Here is a 22,042-nt window from a genome sequence, read left to right as displayed (position 1 = left end):
GTGCCCAGCTGGACTCGGAGCTGGTGCCTGGCAGCACACCTCACCATCAGGCTGCTGATTCCCACTTCCTTATGGAACCACATCCCTAGAAACATCTACTAAATCAAATGGCAGCACAGGAGACATGGGGAGGGCCAGGCATGGGCAGCTCTGCTCTCTGGATCTTGTTTCAAAGTCTCATGAATGTGACAGCTGCCAGCTTGTGTTCTTCCACAGGCCCCTCCAGCCCCCTCCCACACCCCCACAACACCCCTTCCCAACACAAAAAAGTAACACCCAAAGATTTCACATTGCCAGAGATCCTGCAGACCAGGGATCTTCTGTATCATCATCTTCCCTTATCTTTGACTTCCTTGTTGCACGTAAATAATGGATATTATGGGTCCCTGGTAAATAAATCTGCAAGAGAAAACAAGAGAGGAGAAAGAGGTCAGGTTTGTCAGTGGTTTGCCCCAGTTACTACATTATGACTCCAGGCATTGGCTGCTGGATGGAAGGGGTGTAGGACACCACTCCTGCCACCTGCCCACTGATCCCAGTTTGTCCAAAACGAGTGCTGCCACATCTCTCTACTGCCCAGTGCTTTTGCTATCGATCCAGATAGGAACTGGGCTCAGTTTAGAGTCAGTTTTTTCCCAGAGGGACTCAGACAGCAGTGCATAGAGCACATTGCCAAGGACAGCATGTATGCAGCTGCCCCAGGCGGGAGCTGAGCTGGGACAGGCTGGCTGGGGCTGACCACCTCCCCACAACACAGCCCCATCCCACACAGCTCCTCGCAGTGACAGTCCTGCTGGAACAAGGACAAGTGCTCCCACGGCAGAGCCTGGCCTTGAGAGTCCATGTGATGTGTCTGTGAGTGACGGCTCCCTGTTCTCTATCAGGAAAGGTGGAACAAGCTGCAACCCTGGAGCTGCCCTGCACTGCTCATCCCCTACATCAGCAGCAGCTCAGACACCGCGAGCAGCTCTGCAAAAGGTGGGTAAAATCCAGGTTGGTGCAACTGGAAGCAGAGCAGGATAGGTTCACAGCTCAGCCCACAAGGATGCTCAGTGCCAGGGATTTTAGAACAGGCAGGTATTTGCTGCATCAATCCCTGCTTAGGCCAAAGTCTCAACACACAACAACCTCCATGGTCCCTGTAGCAGCAAGGGTGCTGCACCCATTCATCCACAGCCCTGACACCCTCCCATCCTCCAAGCTCAGGGACATGGGAATGCTCAACTCTGCACATAAGCTACCAGTGTTTTCCACACAATTTGTGTGCAACCCAGAAGATTCCCTGTGGACAACAGAAGAACAGTATGTGTACACGTGATGTCACTTCTGTACTGAAAATACATCCTTCAGGATGTCCCAAACTCAAGGAGGCACCAGCAGAGCCAAGGGCAGCAGCTGTGGTGGGAAGCAGCAGGGGTGGTCTATGAGCTCTAAACTCAGACAGTGACATGGAAAAAAAAATGTGGGGGGTGGATTTAGTTCCCCCATTCAGCAGGGGCAGGTCCCAACCCCCCCAGGGATGGGCGAGGGGCTCTGCAGAGACACCAAGGGAGCAGTGGGAAAGACCTGCTGCAGAAAAAATGCATCTGCCCAGCAAATTACTCCAATCCCTTAGTCCTAGGAAATCTCATTAAAGAAATCCCTGCCTGAGGAACACATTTCTAAAGGACGAGGCTGCTCAGAGCAGAAGGCAGGGTCGTGGGCACACTCCTTTTCAGGAGAGGTTAACCAAGGGATGCCACTTTTGCAGGCTGCCATTGGAATAAAGCCTTTCTGTTTGAGGAGGCAAGAGGCACACAGACATTGGGTCAGGGCAAACACACAAGGATTCTCCTGGAAGATTTCTCCTATTGTGCAGCTTCGTTAGCAAGTAGGGCAGTGTTTCTGTTTGTGCTTCCCTGGAGTAGGAGCATTTTCAGGGAAGGCGCTTGCTTGAGCAGCCCTGAGCTCACTGCTCTGAGACAAGAGAGCTCACCCCACTGACGCACATTGTTGCAGGGGCTTGTTCAGGAGCTTTTAATCCCTCCACTGATGCCACTTATAGCTTTAATCAGCTCGAACGTTCATTCGGCGTCAGCAGGATGTGAACCAGCAGCCCGTGGAGCCCTCACCCAGCACGCAAGATGACACCAATGTGGGGGTCACACAGAGGGGTCTGCAGGGCAGAGAGGACTCAGTGCAGAGGAGGGAGAGATAACCCATCACCTCCTCGTGTTAACCATGTCATCTGCCCCTGTGTGGGAACACAGAGTGCGAGGGAAGGGGGCTGAGTGCCTGATTTATCTCCTGAGCCTTTCCTCGTGCTCTGTACCTATACTTGTGATGCATTCCTTGGGTGAATCCTTAAATCCAACCGCAGTGACCTCCCCCAGAAGGCAAAGCAGGGGTGACAGTGAGCAAACACTAACACAATTGGCAAGAGGTGACATGGTCCAGGTCACCTGCAGGGCCTCATTTCGCCCCGGGTAGAATCAACACTGCCCAGAAGGGTATCACCACTCTGTGGGGTGGCCCCTGTGATGCTGCATTCACTGTTATGGCTGAGAAGAGGAGCTGACACTGCTTTTACTGTCCTGTGGCTTTTGTCCATGCCAAGATCCACAAACCACACAAAAACCAGTCCAAAGTCAAAACCAACATTGTTTTAGGAATGAAATTGCTGTCCTTTAACTGGCCAGTGAGTAAAACTTGAGCTGAGTGATACTAACAGACAAGATCTAACATGATGCAGCAGCCCATGTTCACTGACAGCTCTCAGAGCTGCTGCTGTGTCCCTGATCCCTGTCTGTCCTCCAGCTCCGAAATTCCACAGGGCAGCAGTTTATCAGCAGTGCTGGGAGTGGCTGGGCACAGCACCAGAGAGCTCTGGCCAGGACAGACACCATCATGCAGGGTGAGCAGATGAGCCTGTTCAGCATCAGCTCCTGGTGCATGTTGGAAATGCAAAGAGCAGAACAATGCAAATGCAAACAGCCACTTTCAGCTGAAACTGGAATAATCAAACCCAGTGACAGAGGAGTGCTGGAGAGAACCAGGCTGGCCACAGCTATTGAACACCTTCCTGCTCATGACAGCCCCTGAGATGCTGCAGCCTGCACAGATTCTTGCCATTCATCTTAGCATCCACCCAAAATCAGACCAACTGTTTTATGCACAGTGAAAATATCATTGAATACAATCTACCAGAACAAGCTGCCTTCTACACTGATCACAACCATTGTGGTTTGATGTCCTGTGTGAATCAAAACTACAAAGTTTCTTAAACACATAATTGTCAGTGGTGGGTGATGCTGTACTCACCCCCCTTGTGTTTCTGTGGCCAAGGCTGCTGTGTGACTGCAGTAAGCAGCAAAAGGTGAAACTGCCACTGTACCCTTGTGCCTCTGCAACTTGTCTAAGGGGTTGCACAAACCCACCCCATCAGAGGATCCCACTGGAGCAGCATCTCAGGGAGGCCCCTCACAAGCCCCAGGGAATCTGGAAGGCAACTACAAAGGTGACATAGAAAGAAAGATGTTCACACTGCAGGAAAGGAGAGTAGTCCTAGCTTTCCAGTACCGGGAAGGAGGGGTGAAATACTCCCCAGTGTGCAGTGCAGTTAGTGCTGGGCTATCACACAGTCAAAGAGACCCATCAGCAAATACCCAGCACAACCCAGCCACTCCCTAATTGTACTAGCAAGGCTTTTGTCCTCTTTGCCCAAAAGGCAGTTTTTGCCAACAACTCTAGGGAGTTGTAGATAAACTTGGCTTTATGTAAACATTTGGAGAAGGTAGGGAAGCAGCGTTCAAATTAAAAAGAGAATACCTTTGTTTTTCCCAGGGAAATGCTGCCTACCTCTGCTAGAACTATTGCCCCAGGGCCACCAACAGTGGGAAGCACAAGGAGATAATGAGTCATCTCCACCTCAGTGTCCAGCATAAACCAAGCCAAAAACACTTTCCTGTCTGAGAACTGACATCTCCTATCTGCATTTTGGGAGAGTAACAGAGCATGAAGCTGTCAGGTGCATGCAGCATCCGTGGCAGAACTAAAGGCGAAGCTGCTGAGACATGAAGCGAAATCTGAAGAGGTCAGTGGCATAGCAAAGAATAAGCAAAAATCCGATTCCCTGGGTCAGGGAGGGTTACAGTTTTCCAGGTTATGACATGAACCCAAGGCTGAGCAGGTCTGAACTGTCCTGGGGAAGAACCTGCTGCATGACCCAGCATAGCAAAGCTACACACCATTGCCACAAATAAGTTGGAAGAGGTTACATGAGTTTCTCGGTCAACTAAAATTACCTGAGAGCAGAATTCAGGCCTTGTTCTAAATCCCATTTTAAGCTTCTCAAGCAGGTTTCCAATTTAAGATTTGCATTTAACAGCATCCAGAAGAAGGCTGATGTGAATGCACAACTACACCACAAAAACCACAGAGCAAAACCCACCAAATATTCTGGCTGTCCCACGAGTGAGGCAGAGGAATACTCTGGGTTTGCAGGGAACATATGGCTGGTGCTGGGCTCTATCTGGGCCAAGCGATCACGCTCCATGTGGCAGGTTGGGTTATGTAAGAGCATCCCTGGCTACTGCAGCTGTGTCACGATGGAGCGATCAGTGCAGACTCACGGATGGAGTGGGGTGGGGGGGGCTGCAGGAGGCAGCTGGGTTTGAGCAAACAGCCGTGGGGTAGGACTGTCCCCATGGTGTTTGTTATCCCTTCATGTACTATTCCGCAGATCTGCGCAGGATGAATTTTCCCCCGAGGGCAGGGGCTGGTTGCATAACGCAGCAGCATCGTGTCAGCACAGAGGCAGCGCAGATGGCAGAGCCCGGCCTGACCCTCCACGTGCGGCAGAGCTGCTCCCACATCCCCACCAGCCCTGCACCTCGCCCCGGGGCACAAGGCCGGGTGTTGCTCTTTCCCGGGGCTGGAGCACACCCATCTTAAGGGCTCATATTTCCGCAGATTCACACCCCCACCCTAATCCCAGCCCGCACTTGCACTGGTACCAGTATCCAGCCTCAGGCAGCAGTGCTCGAATCAGCTATTCACACTTGAGATGGGTGTTAAATATTTTGTGCCTGAAAGAGTGCAGAGGGGATGGTCTGTGGACCAGTTTGGACAAACCAACAGAGAAGAACAAGACCAACCCAATAGCTCTTTTCATTTCCATATCCCTATTTTTCTACATACAGCACAGAGTGTACCTGGGCACACAGAGAGAGGGGGAGTCAGGCACCACATCCTTTTCCATAAGCTCAGGAACCCTCAGGTGGCAGCAATGAGGGGTTTTAGCAAAACCAGCCGAAATGCCACCACCTTCCCCACCACCTGCTGCTGGGGCCTTGCTCTCGGAGTTGGCCAGGCACACAACCATCAGCTGGCCAGGGAAATGGTTTCCCCCCTCTCTGCCCTCTTACATCCATGGTCAGCTCCAGTCCAGCTGGCTCTGTGTGGTTTCAGGGCGAGGTGAGGGCTGGGGCCCAAGCTGTGATGCCACCACCTGACACAGGCAGGCTGTCAGAGATCTCCTGGGACCAGTTATGGGCAGGCAGCTCTGCAGGAGGCTGAGAAAAGATGTGGGCTGGAAAGACGTCAGCCTCACCCCTGGTAATCTTCAGTTTCATTGAAATGCTTGGCTGGGAGAATCCCTAGTAACAGCTCCTGTTTACAGACAGCTTTGCTGTGTAGGCAACACCTCCCAGTCCTTCCATGTCACTGGTTAGTGACACCACCAGCTACCCCACACCCTGGGGGTCCTTCCAGACCATGTGTGACCACCCAGGCCTCAGAATCAGGACCTCAGAGCTTGAGACTGTTTAGCAGCAGGGGAGAAGAGAGGGGACTCTGCTTGGACAGAGCTGAGCTCAGTCTGAGCAGAGCTGTTTTTAAGCTTCCTTCCTGAGTAGACACAGGTCTACAAACACAGATGCTGGAGACCAAAGCATCTCCTGGGTTTGGGCCACTGACATTCACACCAAAGGGAAGTCCTGCCTTTAATAGGGAAATGAAACAGAGCCACAAGATGGACCCACGTGCCTTGTAGGTGAAAGCAAAGAGTTTTGTGCCAAGACAGATGTGCCACTTGGTGCCTGCTCACTAAGCCAGCTGAGCCCTGAGGTGTCCTTTCCAAGTGTCACAGGGGAGGGGGATGGTGCTAGACAGGGAGCTGCTCCCAGCACAGACCGTGGAAATTATATCACACAGCAGGAGAGGCAGAACTGGCCGATCCCTCCCTGCCCCTGAGAGAGACAGATGTCCCTAAAGCTTATAGCAAGTGCTTGCAGGTCTCTCTCTGCTGTGCCCCAGCCTGTCTCAGCCACTAGCCAGGACCTCTGAGGAGCAGGGCTCCTGCCCAACCCTTCCAGCTCCACTGGGCCCTCGGGCAGTGACAGGATGTGCAGCTGCTAATTCTATTTCTCACCTCTGCTTTATTTTTGCAGTAGAATAGATGAAAACAATCTCAGAAGCAGTGCTCTGATGAGTCACTATAGAAATAGCTCTAGAAAAATAAAAGACTCCTTTGTGTCACTACAAAGTGCACTATTGGGCCAGTACAGCCAACAGAAATAAGACAAAAAGTGCGAATCACTTACCCAGCTGCAAAGCACAGCAGTGCCCTGCCCTGAATTTAAGCAGCACATGTAACCTGGTCCATTCTGGTTTCAAGCTCAAAGGCATCAGGTCGATCCTGCGGGTTAGCAGCCAACATGTCTTTCAAGAGCTGCTTGATCCCCTCAGACATGGAAGTCCTGCGTTTCTGAGGGATGTGCAGCTCCATCTTTGGGTTTTCTAGCAGCGCTTCCCCAACGGGCACGATCTCAGTCCCCTGCTTGATGTAAGTCCCCAGCAGCTCCTTCTTGGTCTCGGCATCAATGAAAGTGATCCTCTCAATCATGGCCCAGATGATGATGCCGAGGGCAAAGATGTCAGCCTTGGCAGTGTAGTGTCCCTCCCAGACCTCGGGTGCCATGTAGAAATCAGAGCCACAGGCTGAGGACAGCCAGTACTTGTTCACATTCACGTTTTTGTTTTCATGCCCACCCTCCTTGCCCCGAGCAGTCAGGCCAGCGCAGACCTTGCTCAGCCCAAAGTCGGCCACCTTGAGCACAGGGGTGCCAGATTTCTCAGTTATCAGGATGTTGTCAGGCTTCAGGTCCCGGTGGACAATGTGGTTCTTGTGCAGGAAGGCAATGGCACTGGTCAGCTGCAGCATGAAGCTCTTGTTGGTGGCTGGGTCGGGCCTTCGGGACAGCACGTACTGGTTGAGGTCTCCCCCTTCGCAGAACTCCATGACGAACCACAGGTAGCAAGGCTCCTCTGCATAGCCCAGGATCCTCTCACCTGACCAAAAGGGATAAAAGAGTGGGTTTTTCAGACACATTACAAAGTCCATACTGACCCAGGGTGGGTGAGGAACAACAGGTCTGGTTTATGTGGATAGCAAAGGCTTTGGGAATGTGACTGGGACCTATTGCACTGCAAGGCACCAGTGATGCTGGCACTGCTGTGCCTTCACGTGCTTTGGGATCCTGTTGAGCACAACACACCAGCACTATGTTTATCCAAATCACTGCTGGGAACCGGCTCAGGGACCTCCTCCCAGCAAAGTGCAGAGAACACATTTTCTTCAGTCCTACCACCAGGCCATTCTCCCCAAGCTCTGACAGCCAAAGCAGCAGAGGCTAAAAGCACAATTAGCAGTGAGTCTACAGGAGAAAAATCAGTTCTGTGAATGCTTCCTCTCCCATCTGAGCTCTGCTGCAAGAGGCAAAGGCTGGCTCATTCCATACACTTTACTGGAACCGCACACAGGGAGTAAATCACAGCCCTTAAAACTGTGCCAGCACAGTCTTGCCAAGAGTGGTCACACCAGTGTCCAAGCCCTATGGCCCACTGGGTCTTCCCAGACGGAATTTGTGCATTTAAGGATTGCATTTGTGCTGGGAAAACTCTGCCACTTCATCCAGCTTTCATTAAGTGCCAACAAGTCTTTAATGAGAGGAAACTAGAGGTCCAAGCCACAAACAATGTTTGCTGAGTGTAATCTCAGCCACACTTATAACTGCTCATACTACCCAGTATTACACCCCAAACAGCTTCTTCCTTCACCAGACATCAAACTGAGCTCTTCAAACTCAGAGCATGTCAGGGCTGGTCCATTAAATCTAGGCTTTACTCCATAAAACTCCTACCTAGGGAAGGACTCTCCTGCACATCAATTAAACATGTGAAGAACACAACAGCATCATATCAGCTAATGGGGCCATGTCTGCCACTGGTGCTCCCCAGGGCTGCCAGGATGCCCCAGGGGGCATTGGCAACAGACCCATTCTGTTAGCTGATGCCAGGAATGCAAACCCCACTGTCAGACCCCAAGTCTCCTCCAGAGAGCACCCAGGTGATTGGCAGAGCCTGCACACACCACCAGAGCATCATTTTGCTCTAGAAACTGATTTTTTTTTTAATCCTCAAGCACCATAAGAGAGAAGCTGGAGGACACCACTCACCTCTGCCATAGTTAAAAAGTCCCACAGCCAAACTCAAGTGGTTTTGAAAGCAGTGAAATAACTCCACCCATTTGACAAAGTTGGGTTTTGTTCGAGCAAAGCCCTAGAGAGCATCTGGGAAAGCAAAAAACTTCCAGCAGCAGGTAAAGCCAAGGACTACCAGGGACACCCAGCCCTGGCCTGCACTGGTCAGCAATCGGTGTGGGTGGGAATATTGGTTATTTGCACAAACAGTCTGTATCCATGGCTACTGTTATGGAAATGGAAATCTGCACAACAGAAGGATTTGGCTGCACCTCCCTATCCTCGGCAATCTTTTGCTGAAGTTAGGTCTGAAGGTTAGATCTGGGGGATGAAAGAACAGGGTGGAGATACACAGGGTACAGGGTGCACTTCGGAGGTCTCATCTGGCTGGAAGGGGGCTCAGCATGAAAGCCCAAGGGCCAGCTGGGAGCAGCACAGGACAGCTTGGCTCTGGAGACCAAAATGCTGACCAGGAAAAGCAGCTTCTCTGGTGCAAGCCACCTTTGGCATGACAGCATGGAAACTTAAGGAGAGGCTGCTTGTCCTGGGAGCAGAGACCTTGGCACAGCCAGGACAGCCCCAGCTCACAGAGCTGCCACCACTCTGATTTGTTAAACCCCAGTGATATCACAGCAGGACACAGGGTTCAGCCTTCCTGCTCCCCTCTGCAGCCATACAGCCCCAACACAGGGAGCTGAAGGGTCTGGCTCTTCTCTGCCAGGAATCAAACCATGACAGGGAGCACAGCAGAGCCCCACATCCCTCACACACAGCCAGGTGGGAGCATCCACACAGCACTGCTGGCAGCCCCTTCCCAGAGGAAGTGGCTCAAACACTGGCTCAGCAGCAGCCAGGAACTGTTAGCTCCGACAAGTCAAGGTTTGTTTTCAGCATAACGAAGGCTCTGATTTAAAACCTAGCCCCAGAACCTCAGCAAGAGCAGGAAAGATGATGGGGATCCAGCAGTAGCTGTGAGCACCAGGCACTTCACTTTGGGTGGAGTGTTGCAAGTAGAGGCTTAACCAAAAGTAATATTTCCTCATTTTCTTTCTATAATCTGAAAGTGTTTTAGTTGTTAAATCATCTTCCTGCCTTCAAAACAAACAGCTTTAAACATAAAGAGCTGGCAATATGCTCCCTAAAGATAAGATGTTAGCAAACTGAAGACAAGCAGTCAAGAGCTGAGGAGATGCCAATGACAGGTTGGACCTGTTCTCTATCACCAAGCCAGCATCCCCATGTGCTCCCTGCCCAAACACAGGATGGAACACACTCACACTCCATCCTTCCAGCAGCACACACACACCTCCCCCACCCCATCCTGGGAGCTCATTAGCAGCATGCTAATTTGCTTAGCTTCACAGGGAAAATAAAAATCTAATGAGAGCAGAAGCAGCATCCCAGTGCCCACCACCACACGTAACCTCTGACTCCCTCTGTGCAAGGAGGCAGCAGCAGAGAGATGGGAGCTAGCAGCATGGAATTTTGGGTGGTTGGAATGATGGCAACACATATGGGTGACACCAGGGCAGCCCACGAGTGAGGCTGAGTGCTGGTAGCAGGCTGGTGGCCACAGATAGCATGGGAGGAGCAGGAAGCCACACCTTATACCTGTTCACTTAAGGCAGCTGTCAGTGCTGTGGGTTAGGAGCAAGAGGGGCACGTGATGTGCACAAGCCCTGGAGGTGCTCCTGTGTCAGGGCTCCGAGCACATTGCACGGGTATGTGCCTCTCCTCCAGCTCAGTGCCGAGCTTTCACCTTCCTTTACACATCCTGCCCTTAAATTTAATTACTCCACACCTCGTTAAAATGATAAACGTTCAGGCTCCGCGCTGTAGCTGAGACCAAACCCCACCTGGTATCCCGACAGTTGTGCTCCTGATTCAGAAAGTCTCGGATTAATCCTCACTGTGCCCTGAGCCCCAGCACGTTGGCACAGCATCTGTGCTGGCCTGTAAATAGCCCAGCTGCGGTCGTGCAGAATGGCACGGCAGCACAGCTCCACAGCCACCGCCACAGCTCCAGCGCTGCTGCCGCCAGGGAAGGAGAGCAGGAGACCTGCGGGGCTCATCCAGCTCCAGCTTTTGCTTTGAAAATATTTATCTATGTCTATCAGACCCAAGGCTTGGGAAAGCAGCAAGCACAGGCTGCCCGGCACAACACAGCCCCGAGGGCAGCCAGGCAGACGGAAGGGAGAATGTGCTCCAGCTTGTTTTGGGGAGTCAAACTGCTCCAGGCTGGGGATGCAGAGTCCAGCTCGGCTCCCCTCTAAGGGGCTGCAGTAGGACCAGGGCAGGCAAAGCCCTTCCCATTGCTGGGAATTCAGGAGGCTCAACCCCCACCTAGGGATGGGGCATCTATGGGTCTCCTTCTCCACCTGGAGATGGGACACCTCCAGCTACCCAAGAGCTTTCCCAAGCTAAGCCACCTCTCCTCGGGGTGTGCAACATGACAGAGGGGGGCAGAACCCCCCACACATGCTACAGCTGGACACACACCCAAAGGGAAGAGTTGGCTCCTCTCCCAGGGAGCTGTGTGCCCTGGCTGTACAGGAATTTGGACACTGCCCTTCTCAGGGAGCCTCCCTTGGGTGGTTGTGTGAAGGAAGAGCAGGAGCTGGGATGCATGGGGAGAGCCAGGCAGGTCTGGACATATCCTCCCACCAGGGATACAGAGGGGACAGGCAAGGCAGGGACGGTCAGAGCCACAGGTTTGCTCAGAGGACAGATCTCAGGAGCTTTGCACGAGCTCTGTGCGTGGCAGGGGGCCTGGGGGCTGCCTATACTGGGGGGCACAGGGAGACTGAGCTCCCCAAGGAGCTGACAGGAATCCCAGCACACAAGTTTGGGGAAGGAAGGATTGGGGTGAGCACAGGGGGCACAGGGCTCCAGTATTTTTCCACATCTTCACAGCACATTGGCAAAGCTGCATCTGACAAGCAGCGAAGGGAGCAAAGGGAGGGAGGGAGCATTTTGGAGATGTCACCATCACAGTCATTGGCTGTGACAGGAGAAGGTGACCCCTGACAGCCCCATGATGCTGAGGGACCCCAGGGGAAAATGGGGGTATCAGCCCAGGCTACAGGTATTAGTGCTTCCAGGGCTGTTCCCACAGAGACAGCAATGGGGGAACATGGGGACAGTCCTAAAGCTGTGAGAGCCTGAGCCATAACAGGGGGCAGCCTTGGGGTGCTCAGAGATGGGACAGCGCATCGGGCAGAGAGGGGGAGATGTCCCCTTGGTGTAACTGGGGCACAGGCTGTGAAGGTTCCCGAGGGATGTGTGAGGGCTGTGGCACAGGTCAGGATAGCAGACAGAGCCTCAGTATTTGAGGTGTAAGGGAGGAGGAGGTCAGTGCTGGCCAGGGGTCCAGCACACAGGGATGTCCCCCAAGGGCTGGGTCTGAGCCTGGAGATAACAACAGGGCCTGTAAGGACTGGGGGCAGGACTGCAGGGCACACGGAGGGAGCCCATGGCATTGCTGTAAAACATGGGTGGGGTTTAGGGAATGGTTTCCTGGGAGCAGCATACAGGAAAGGGAGAGTACAGGGGGTGGCACAGGGTCCAGGACAAGGATTCCCCAGGTGTGTTCAGGGTGGGTGGCAGCAAAGAAGGGCAGCAGAGGGACCCTGTGGGGAGCCCTGCAGGACAGGACAGAGGTGGGTGATGGGAGCAAGCCTAGAGCAGATACCCCAGAGGGGCCCCTAAGACTGCAGGGGTGATGCCTGCACAGTGGGGAGACCCCAGGGGTGGTTAATCTGGAAAAGCAGTGAGCCAAGGTGGGGAGAAGGGCATTATGAGAGCTGGGGGGAGCTTTGGGTGCTCTTGAGCACAGACAATGCCCACGAGGGATTTGAGCAATAGGGTGATGGGGAGCAAGCAAGGGCAGCAGCAGTGCTTGAGGTGCGGGTACTGTGGAAGGGTGTCCATGGGGAAGGGAGACAACACCAAGACGTCCTGCATGGGGCATCCCGGCGGTCACCTGGTCAGAGGGGTGTAACGTGGGAGTGGGGCAGGAGGATGGGTGTGGGGGTCACTGAGGCAGCGGGGAAGTGGCAAATCCAGGTGCTCAGGGGTAGGAATGGGTGACACGGGTGTCAGGGACAGAGACCCTGGAGGCCCTGGGCGTGGGAGGACAGCCCGGGAGGTGCCCTAAGAGGGCGCTGGGGCCGTGCCGGGGGTGCCCCAGGGGTGCCGGTACCTTTGAGGGAGGTCTCGACGAGGCGCAGGTAGAGCTGGCTGCGCTTGTTGCCGTGGCTCATGCGCTGCCCCAGGCCGTGCCGCTGCAGGACGCACTCCTCGAACCGCACCACGTTGGGGTGCTGCCGCCGGAGGCTCGTCAGGGCCCAGAACTCGGCCAGAGCCAGCTCCACGTTCTCGGGAGCGTCGCAGCGGATCCGCTTCACCGCCAGCCGGGCGCCGCTGCGGCCCGAAACCGCCTCGTACACCACGCCGTAGGCGCCGCGGCCGATCTCGGCCAGCAGGCTGTACCGCGGGCCACCGCCGCCGCCGATGCCCGGCCCCGCCACCGCCGCCGCCATGGCCCCGCGCCGCGTCGCCCGCCGCCGCCGCGCCGTTCTTTGTGTCCCGCGGCGGCCGCCGTCCATGGCCCCCCCCGCCCCGCGTGCCGGGCAGCGCCGCGCGGGCGAGGGGGCACGCGCCGATGCCGCCGCCGCGCCGCGGGGCGGAAAAGCGCGCGCTGCCGGCCCCTTTAAGCGCTCGGCCAATCGCGGCCGCGCGGGGCGAACCACCGCGGCGCCGAGGGGGGGAGGCGGCCGCCGCAACGGGGCTCGGCCTCTCCCCGGTGCCGGCCCCCTACTTGGAAAGGGAGGTCCGGATTTTCCGCCCCGGGCGCGGTAACCGGGTCGCGGCGCCGCCAGCGCGGCTCAGCGCGGCCAGGGCTCAGCGCGGCAGTAGGCCCCTCCCGCTCCCCCGCCACGGTGGTACGCGCCGCGCCGGTGTAAACAGGCCGGTCATGGGGGCCCCGGCGTCCGCCGCGGGTTCCCCCCCGCGTCCCTCCCTCCCTTCCCCCCGGCTGCGGCCCGGGGGAGGTGGTGCGGGCTCGGGCCTGGCCCGCGGGGCTCACCTGGGGAGCGCCGGCGGGGGCTCCGGGCCGGGCGCGGTGGTGGCGTGTGAATGGGCGGGGTGGGGGAGCGGCGGTGGCAGCGGCGGTGGGATAAGAGCGTGGCCGCGCGCCCTGACGTAACCCCTTATGTAACGGCGGGGGGTGACCCGCCCCCACCCACCGCCCCGGGACGGGCGGTGCACCGGGAGGGCGGGATGCCCCGGGGGGGGGGGGGGTTCGGGGGAGCGGGGCACCAGCGGTAGCCGTGCGGTGCAAGGGATCCGGTGCAGCGGGGAGGGCTGCGTGTGATGCCGCCGGGGGAGCGATGCTCCGGGACACGGTGCGCCGGCAGTAGCTCGGTGCACCGGGGAGGGGGGCGGTGCACAGGGTGGAGGTGATGACCCGGCGGGGAGGTTGTGCCGTCAGGGACGTGATTCCCCGGGGAGGGGGTGGTGCCCCGGGACTCAATAAATCCCCGGGACCCGTTGCGCCAGCGGTAGCCTCGCGGTGCCGAATGTTCGGCGCACCGGTGCTGTGCAGCCGCACCGGGAAAGGGCGGACGCGCGGTTCGGGGGCGGTTTTACAGCTTCGGCAACGTTCGGGGGTCCCTCCCGGGCGCCGCGCTCACCCCGACAGTGACGGTCCGACCCCGCTCCCGGGGATCAGCAGCTGGAAGTTCCCCGGGAAATTGGCCGCGATCCCGAGAGGCATCGCCCCACTGCCCTGCGGGCAGGCACCGAGAGTTTTCGGGGCACCCCAGGCTGGTGTGGAGCGGCGCGGCACCCACCGGGTGTCCGTGTGGTGGGACGCGCACTGGTTACCAAGAGCGGAACGCGGCGACCGCCCTACGCCGGGACCCCGAGGGGCGGCGAGGGCCGGGGGAAGAACGCGGGGCTGCCGTGCTTCCCCCCGGGATGGCCCGGCGGGATTGGGTTTTGGTTCCCCGTGGAGCTGGTTTGGTGGGATTTCTCCTGCGAGCAGGTGGGGTGGACCACAGAGGTCCCTGTCCCACGCAGTGTCCGCAAATTGCTCTTCACCTTCCTGGCCGGAGGCTTCACGAGTATCCGTCCACTCCGGGCTGCGCGGGGGTCTCACCCTGCTCCTGGCGCTGCTGGTGGCTGACAGCCCCCCGGGCTCGGGGCTTTGCACGTCGCCGTCTCGCTCCCCGTGGATTTGGGGAGGGAATGGGGACCCAACCCCGCAAAATGTACTTTTCCAGCCGCCTCTCCCTCGTTTTCCTGCCCCCCGCGCGGTGCCGTTGACAGCGGACACTGCGGCCGGTCAGAGACAGCGTCTGCAGAGCCGGTTCACGGAGGAGCTCTCAAAATTCCCTGATTTCTTGACCTGCTGCTGAGCCATGTGCCGCTGCTATCATGCAGCCCCAGCAGCTCCCGGCTGCGTCACGCTGGTGCCCCCGGGGAAGGGACGGCGACCCCCGGAGCCACCGGGGGCGGCTCCAATGCGGGGTTGCCCCGCGGTGTCACCGCGCCGGCTGCAGCTCCTGCAAGTGGTTTGACCTCTATTTGTTTTTAAATGGAGCCACTTCGCCTCCCGGGGGTGCTGCGGGGGCCGTGCCACGGCCCCGTGCCCCCGGTGCCGCTCGGCAGGCTGGAGCGGCGGGGACGGTGGCAGCGGCGTGACTCGTGTGTTTACGAGAGCGCCGCTTCTTGTACTGCCGTCGAGTGGCACTTGTGCCTCCTGCCCATGCAGGGAGGTCACCGTGCGCCCGCCTGGGCAGCGCTGACCGTCCCCTGCTCCGGTGCTCCCTTGGCCGATGCGATCGCCGGCGGTTCGCTCCGGTGCAGTCACGCTCCATCGGAGGCTGCACAGCTCCCGCGGGCGGTTTGGAGCAAAACCCCGGGCACCGCCCACCCGGCGTTTCTCCCCACGTCCCACAAAATGCATCTGAACACCTCCCTCTCCTGCCTACGGCATGGCCAGGCAGGAGTGCAAACGTTTTGGGAGTTTCTGGAAAAGCCCTGTCCCTGAATGGGATGAAGCTATCGGTGCTGGAGGATCCACAGCACAGCGACTACTGCCTTCCCGGGGATGCTCCCGCCGGCAGCTCTGGGTCGCGGTCCCTCTGCCTGGGGACAGCCCCGGCGGCTGGCAGAGCTTGTCCCACCTGCAGGGACAATTTACCCCATCCCGGGATGGGGAGCCCTGTCTGGTCTGGGGGAAGAGTCCTTCGGTGGGGGGGCCTGGGGGCGCAGGGGCAGAGTGGCAGCGCCGTGTGACGTGAGCTGACATTAACTCCCACCTGCTTTCCGCGGGTGCCTGGCACGCTCGGCCCCCTCCTCGCCGAACGCGCCTTTCACTCATGTAGTTAGGAAAAGTTAACTTTTCTATTACCGCAGATTTCACTTACCCAGGTACTTAATTACCATTGTCCCAGGGAAATGTCAGTGTGACTCAGAGACACTTTCCCATTAGGAAGAGACAGATGAATATTAAGTTGAGTTTCTGGTGGGTGGGTTGGCTCCCAGCTCCTCTCCCGGGGGACCCTGTCACCCTCCACACCCTGAACCCATGGAGGACCCTCTTACCCAGCTCAGTAGATCTGTGTCACTTTGCTCTGGGGACAGGAGTAACTCGACCTCCCAGCCGGAGCAAAGGGAAGGAACCTTATTCCAAACGACATTTCCTTCTGTGTCCTTGGGGTTTGCTCCATCTCTAACACATCTCCCTCGTGTGCAATTACCCTGTGCAGGGAGGCGGCTGCACCCCAGGCTGCTGGGTGCAAATATACATATATATATATGCATATATACGTATATACATACATACGTATATACATATATACGTATATACATATACACATATATACATATTCTTATAAAAATGATGCGTTTGGTGTAGAAACGCTCCACCCCACCGTGTCTGTGGTGCCCTCACGGCCATCAATCCCAGCAGCAAGGGTTAAACTGCCTGAGGGCCGCCCACAGCCCCTCGCCCAGGGTGTTGTGGTCGTTTGCAGCTGCACTTTGTTCTTCTCAGCTTTGTTCTGTGCCTGCACAGCCCAACACACCCCGACACAGCGAGGCGGGGCCGTGGCGGCCCTCTGCCCCTGCAGGGCCTGAGCTCCATCCTCCCTCGCTGCAGCACCAGGGATGGGTTCCTCCGTTGGCCCTGAGGGGGATGCAGGATGCTCTGCCCTTGACCCCCACCCCATGCCCTGCTCCCTTGGTCCCTCCATGGTGGCGCAGTCCCAGCCTGGATGAGTTAAAATCCACCTCCGAACAAAACCCGTGGGGTCCTGCCTGCTTTTCAGGGAACAGGTGGATGCCAATGGAGCTAGCCCTGATGGAGAACCACAGTCACAGGCTGCCGTGGCTGCTGGGTGCCCAGCAGAGGGTTCCAGCCGTGTTGATGGCCCCCACTTCCCTCGCCAGTGCTGAGGAGGGCTGAGCAAGGGGGCACCAGGTCCAGCAGCTCGTGTTCGAGCTGGGAGAACGGCAGGTTGCTGGGAAACATCCCTCTTGAGCTCCGATAAAAATAGCTCCATCTTCAAGGCAAGAGGACTGGCTGCGCTGCCAGCGATGCAGGGAATGTGTCTGCACCCACAGGGGTGTGGGGACCAGGGCAGGGTATCCTGTGGGGTCTGCGCCTCAGACCCCCATTCCACACGTCTGTTGTGACATGGTGCAGTGGGACAGTGGTGCAGGGGCTCGGGGATTGCCTGTCATTGCCCCAGTGCTGTTCTCCTTTAACCCCAAATCAGACTTGGGAATGTGTGAGAACAGGAATCAGGGCTGAGTTGGGAAAGTGGGGATGTCTTTTCCCCCCCACCCAGCTCCCCCTGCCCCTTTGGCTCATCTCTGTGTTTATCCTCCTGAGAAGGGGGTTCAGGGGGACATGGGGCTGGGGGGAAGCCCCGTGGGTCTGAGCCCTGGCGTTGCAGAGGTTGGGGGGTTTCTATTCAAAGGCTTGTTCACCTGACAGCAGCCAGGCTGGGTGGGTTGGGACATCCCTTTCCCGGGGCATGAAGACCCTCTCTCCCTTCCCAGCAGCTTTGGATGGGCTCACGTCTCTCCCCAGCATGTCCACGAGGACGGAGCTTCTCCCCAACCTGGGGAGCAGGGTGGGAGAAGGTCAGGGCTTCACCTTTCGCCCTCCCCACCCCCCATCCTCCTTGGGCAGGGTTTGAATTTGGTGTCCAGGGGACGCACACCCCCAGCAGCCAAACCCCTCTGGGACGCGGCTATGTGGGAATGCAGACAGACCCCATCCCAGTCCCCTGCCACCTTCCTTGTTTGGGGCACGCGTTTCGGCCCCGAGGACCGAGGCTGAGCACGACGGAAGTCTCCGAGTGATGCAGCCGCAGCGGTGGGATGTGCATCCCGGTCCCCGGGGCAGCCGGGGGGCTGAGGGGAGGCCTCGGCGGTGCGGGCGAGCCTGCTCAGGAGGTGGCGGGGATGCTGCGGGGCTGATTATTCACAGCTTCCCTCGCCCCGATTGGCTCTGCCGCCGCGAACAGCCGGGCCCCGCCGCAGGAGGAGACTCCGTGGCCATAAAAGCGGGGTGGAAGGCAGCCGGCGGCGAGTCCGGTGGACAACCAGGGCATCACCGTGGGACCACCCGCCAGTGTGGCCTTGCCACCGATGATTGGCGCAGCCTGACGCCCGTGGAGGGACACCCATCAGCCACGACCCGTCCTGACTTGGCGAAGCGGGTGCTCGGCAGGACAGGGAGCAGCGGCAGGTAGGGCTGCCGGGGTTGTCATCCCCCTTCCATTGCGTGGGAACAGTCAGGGGATCTCTCTTGCTCCCCAAAAAGTGACAGTTTAAAAACACCATCTGAGCCGCAGTGCTGAGAGTGGCTCGTGGTTGGACTTGTGTTATTTTGGGGGGCTTCCACCTGGCTGCAGGTCCCTCTCATCCCTTGAGCAGTTTCAGAGCCCATGAACAGCTGTCCAGAACTCTGCTGGGGTTCATTTCCGTGCTGATGCCATGCCTGCCATCCTGACAGCAGGATCACCCAGGGCTTGGAGGGGGAGAGAGGATGGGGGGGTTCTCTCTCCCCCTTCTTGGCACAAGCAGCAGTGGTGGCTGCAGTGCTGAGTTTTGAGCGATTCTATTCCAAAAGTTACTGACTTTTTTGAGAAGCCTTATCCTGATGGTGTTTCCAGGAAATTTTTAGAGGTGAGGAAAGGTGCTGCTGGAAGGTTGATTGTTCTTCTCCACCAGAAATACATGCAGGATCCGAACCTGCAGAGTTGGACCTCTGAGGGAGGAGAGATGTGCACAATCTGGGAGAGCTGTTCCTGTCCTTCGTTAAGTATAATTGCAGGTTAATAAAGATGGGGTCAGTCTCTGCTCTCCGGCAGAGACACACAGTCCTGATTCCTCATCCCTCCTTGGGTCACCAGGTCTGTAATTGGCCCCTGGGGTGCATGAATGTGGCTTGGGGGTTTTCCAAAGCAAAGCCTGGTCTTTGAAGACTCGAGTGGAAGTGGGACAGGGGAGGAGGGGACACCGGCATGTACCTGGCACAGGTGGAATGTGCTGGGAGTAGCCACAGAGGCTGGAACTCAATGCTGGCATTCCAGACCCTGCCACGATCCTTGCAAGGTGCTCCTGCAGGAGGGATGGCTCCGGAGCCTTGGGCTCCTCCAGGTAACACAGGATTGAGCTCGAACTCTGCTTTTCTTCTTCCTCCCTTTGTGTTCTTTCTGCTTTTTCCTCCCTGCTGCTTCTTTCCTTTTTTGTCCAAAGCCCTTTGTTTTCTTCCCCTTTCCCTGCTCCCGTTTTGCCAGTCCTCTTTATCCCAGCCTCAGGAGCAGGCAGAGCACTGCCGGGACATTTGTGGCACCACCTGGACACGGTCCGTTTGCAGTGGGGTGTCCCAGGGTGTCCTTGGCCAGGCTGTGCCTGGAGAACTGCAGCTCCCCCGAGTGCCATGAAATCCTCCGTCTGCAGTAGGGTGACAGGGATGGGACACACTGTGTCCAGAATGCCAGAGGTCTGAACTGTGCAGTGTCAGACAAACCGGCAGCTTGTTCCCACCATGGGAACATTCCCGGTGCCATCCCTGCACGCTGCTCTGGCGGCACCCACGGGGATACCGGCAGCAGAGGAGCAAGGGAGGGGAAGCGGGTGGGGAAAGGGAGGAAAATGCTCCTGGGAAGCAGTCATCAGCTCTTTTTGAGATCTTCATTCCCCCTAGTGCTGCAGCTGGCACCTACCTGTGCAGCTGGCGTGTCCTCACTGCTCCGTGCTGTCTCGGTGGCCCTGAGGCAATAAGAATCTGTCCCCGTGTCTCAGTGGTGAGGGCTGGCTGAGGTCCCACCATGCCCCTGCCATCCTGGGTAGTTGCCACCCTGTTCCCTGCTGTGCTACGAGGGCACTGCGGTGATGCACGGAGCTGGTGGCCGTGCAGCCGAGGAATGCAGACAGCTCGACAGATGATGGTGCAGATAATTCAAATTAAATTTTAATCTAGCATGAATTAATACTGTGGCATTAACATTTCTTCATCAGTACCAATTACAGTACATTAGCAGCTACTGCTGGAGAACACAATAGTCTCTAATATGCGTCATTAATGTGTAACAGATCCCTCTGGGTCATGCCTTCCACCCTAGATAAAAGCAGCAAGGGAGGCAGGCAGGGGCTTGCAGCCTGTGCACCCCTTTGGGGCTGGCTCTTACTCCGGGACTGTCATGGCCCCGGTGGCACCGTCATCCTGTGGCACTGCAGCTGGGGTTGGCACTGGCCCCTCCAGCCTCACCCAGGGTCAGGTTTAGCATTGCCACCCACAGAGCCCCTCTCCCAGCTGAGCACGGTGTCCTCGTCCACAGAGGCCAGAGGCTCTGTCACGGCTCCCAAACGGCTGGAGGACAGCGAACGTGGTTTGCAGGTAGGCTTGAACCCGAAATCCTTCTTTTTTCCCCTTTCTCCTGATGCAGACTTGGTGGGTGGGAGGGAGGGGAGAGAAGGCTGCACTGGTGTGGGGTACAGCAGCCTGGGGTGAGTCCACACTGGTCCATGGCACCACCCCATCCACTTCCCACTACAGCTCTGTTTGCTGTGGTTCTTTTCCCCAAGGCCATGGGGAAGAGCTGGTCATTCATCCACCTGTGCCATGCAGACGTGGCAATCACAGAGAAACCCAACGCTGGGGAAAAAAGGGACTTTCTTTTTAAGAGAGATGGAGAGGATAGATGGGATGGAATCGGGATGAGGTGAGATGGATGCGATGGTGGTCCTGCCCACAGTGACTTGGTGGCCCCCAGGGACTGGCTATGGCTCAGGGCTTGTGCCAAGGACCAGGCTGCAGCCAGGGTAAGGGGTCACATCTTGTGGTGTCCTTGCCGGGAGCAGCAGCCGGAGGTGAGTCACATGGGAATGGACACAGGCACAGGTCCCTGTGTATGTCCCCAGGAGCAGCTCACAGGTGGACGTGGTAGGTGCCCAGTGCCTGTGGAGTGGTGATGGGCCCTCAGAGCTGGCACAGGGATGGTGACAGGCTCTGTGCTGTCTTCCCCCCTCCAGGCAGTGTCTGTGGAGTGAGATGGCACGGGAGGCACTAGCGCTGGCACTCTGCCTGTCCCTGTGTGCGGTGGCATCTGCCGACTGTGTCACCCAGTGTTCCCTCTGCACAGCCCAGACCCGTGGCACCGAGAGCAGCGTTCAGCCCCTGGTGAGTGCCAGCACCACACGGGTATGAGCCAGGGAGCCACAGCAGTGGAGTGTCACGGGTGCAGGGTGGCAGAGCTGGGTGGCACCTGGTGTGGTGGTCATGGGCACCCCAGGGTGCAAACTTCGGCTCCACACCGAGCCAAGAGGGCGCGGACCCCTGGGCTTGGGGTGGGAACACGCCCAGGGTGGGGTGGGAGGAAGGCAGGGGGTCACCCCGAGCACCTGGGGCCGCTGTGGCCGCTGTCTTGCAGATGTGCCTGTGGGAATGCCAGGGCTTCTTGTCACCCGGCCCTCAGTGGGAGATGTGCAGGAAGGCGCTGGCGCTCCTGGCCCCGCTGGTGGCCCTGGCTGAAGGGACAGACCCGTCCCCACAAGAGGCAGAGGAGAATGAGGCGGAGCCAGAGCAGGATCTGGGCCCTGCGGAGCTGCCACTGGCACCGGCCAAGCGCTATGGAGGCTTCATGAAGATGATGTCCAAGGGGAAGCTGCTGTCCCTGCTCCGCGAGAATGCTCACAGCAAGGGCGGCCTCAGCAAGAAGTTCGGGGGCTTCAGCCGCAAGCCGGGGGAGCGAGCGGCCCCTGAGGACTACCCGGGGCCGGCAGGTGATGGGGATGAAGAGCCCACGGGTGCCGGGGCCGAGGGGCAGGAGCTGGCGCAGCTGCACAAGCGCTACGGGGGCTTCCTGCGCCGCATCCGGCCCAAACTCAAGTGGGACAATCAGAAGCGCTACGGGGGCTTCCTGCGGCGTCAGTTCAAGGTGATCACGCGGTCGGACGAGGACCCCAGCGTCTACTCAGAGGAGGTCTCGGACCTATAG

At 57.6% G+C, this 22,042-nt stretch overlaps 2 protein-coding genes across 2 annotated transcripts; one reads left to right on the top strand and one right to left on the bottom strand.

The window, feature by feature from the left end:
* Window positions 1–277: 277 nt before the first annotated feature.
* On the bottom strand, window positions 278–14,295 carry STK35 (serine/threonine kinase 35; the record flags this gene model as incomplete). The annotated part of the gene is made up of 4 exons (XM_082292989.1): window positions 278–399; window positions 6,582–7,329; window positions 12,721–13,334; window positions 14,213–14,295. The coding sequence occupies 3 exons, from the start codon at window positions 14,293–14,295 to the stop codon at window positions 6,617–6,619; spliced, it is 1,410 nt and encodes a 469-aa protein (XP_082149115.1). The 3' UTR covers window positions 278–399; window positions 6,582–6,616.
* Window positions 14,296–17,896: 3,601 nt separating this feature from the next.
* PDYN (prodynorphin) lies at window positions 17,897–22,042 on the top strand (the record flags this gene model as incomplete). Its single annotated transcript, XM_082292988.1, has 3 exons — window positions 17,897–18,285; window positions 21,078–21,225; window positions 21,476–22,042. 3 exons carry the CDS (start codon window positions 17,897–17,899, stop codon window positions 22,040–22,042), a joined length of 1,104 nt encoding a protein of 367 aa, XP_082149114.1.

This window comes from Coloeus monedula (assembly GCF_965178545.1).
Source record: "Coloeus monedula genome assembly, chromosome: 17".
NCBI classification, from domain to species: domain Eukaryota; kingdom Metazoa; phylum Chordata; class Aves; order Passeriformes; family Corvidae; genus Coloeus; species Coloeus monedula.
Note: the sequence above shows the minus strand (reverse complement) of the source record. Positions and strands in the feature narration are given on the sequence as shown.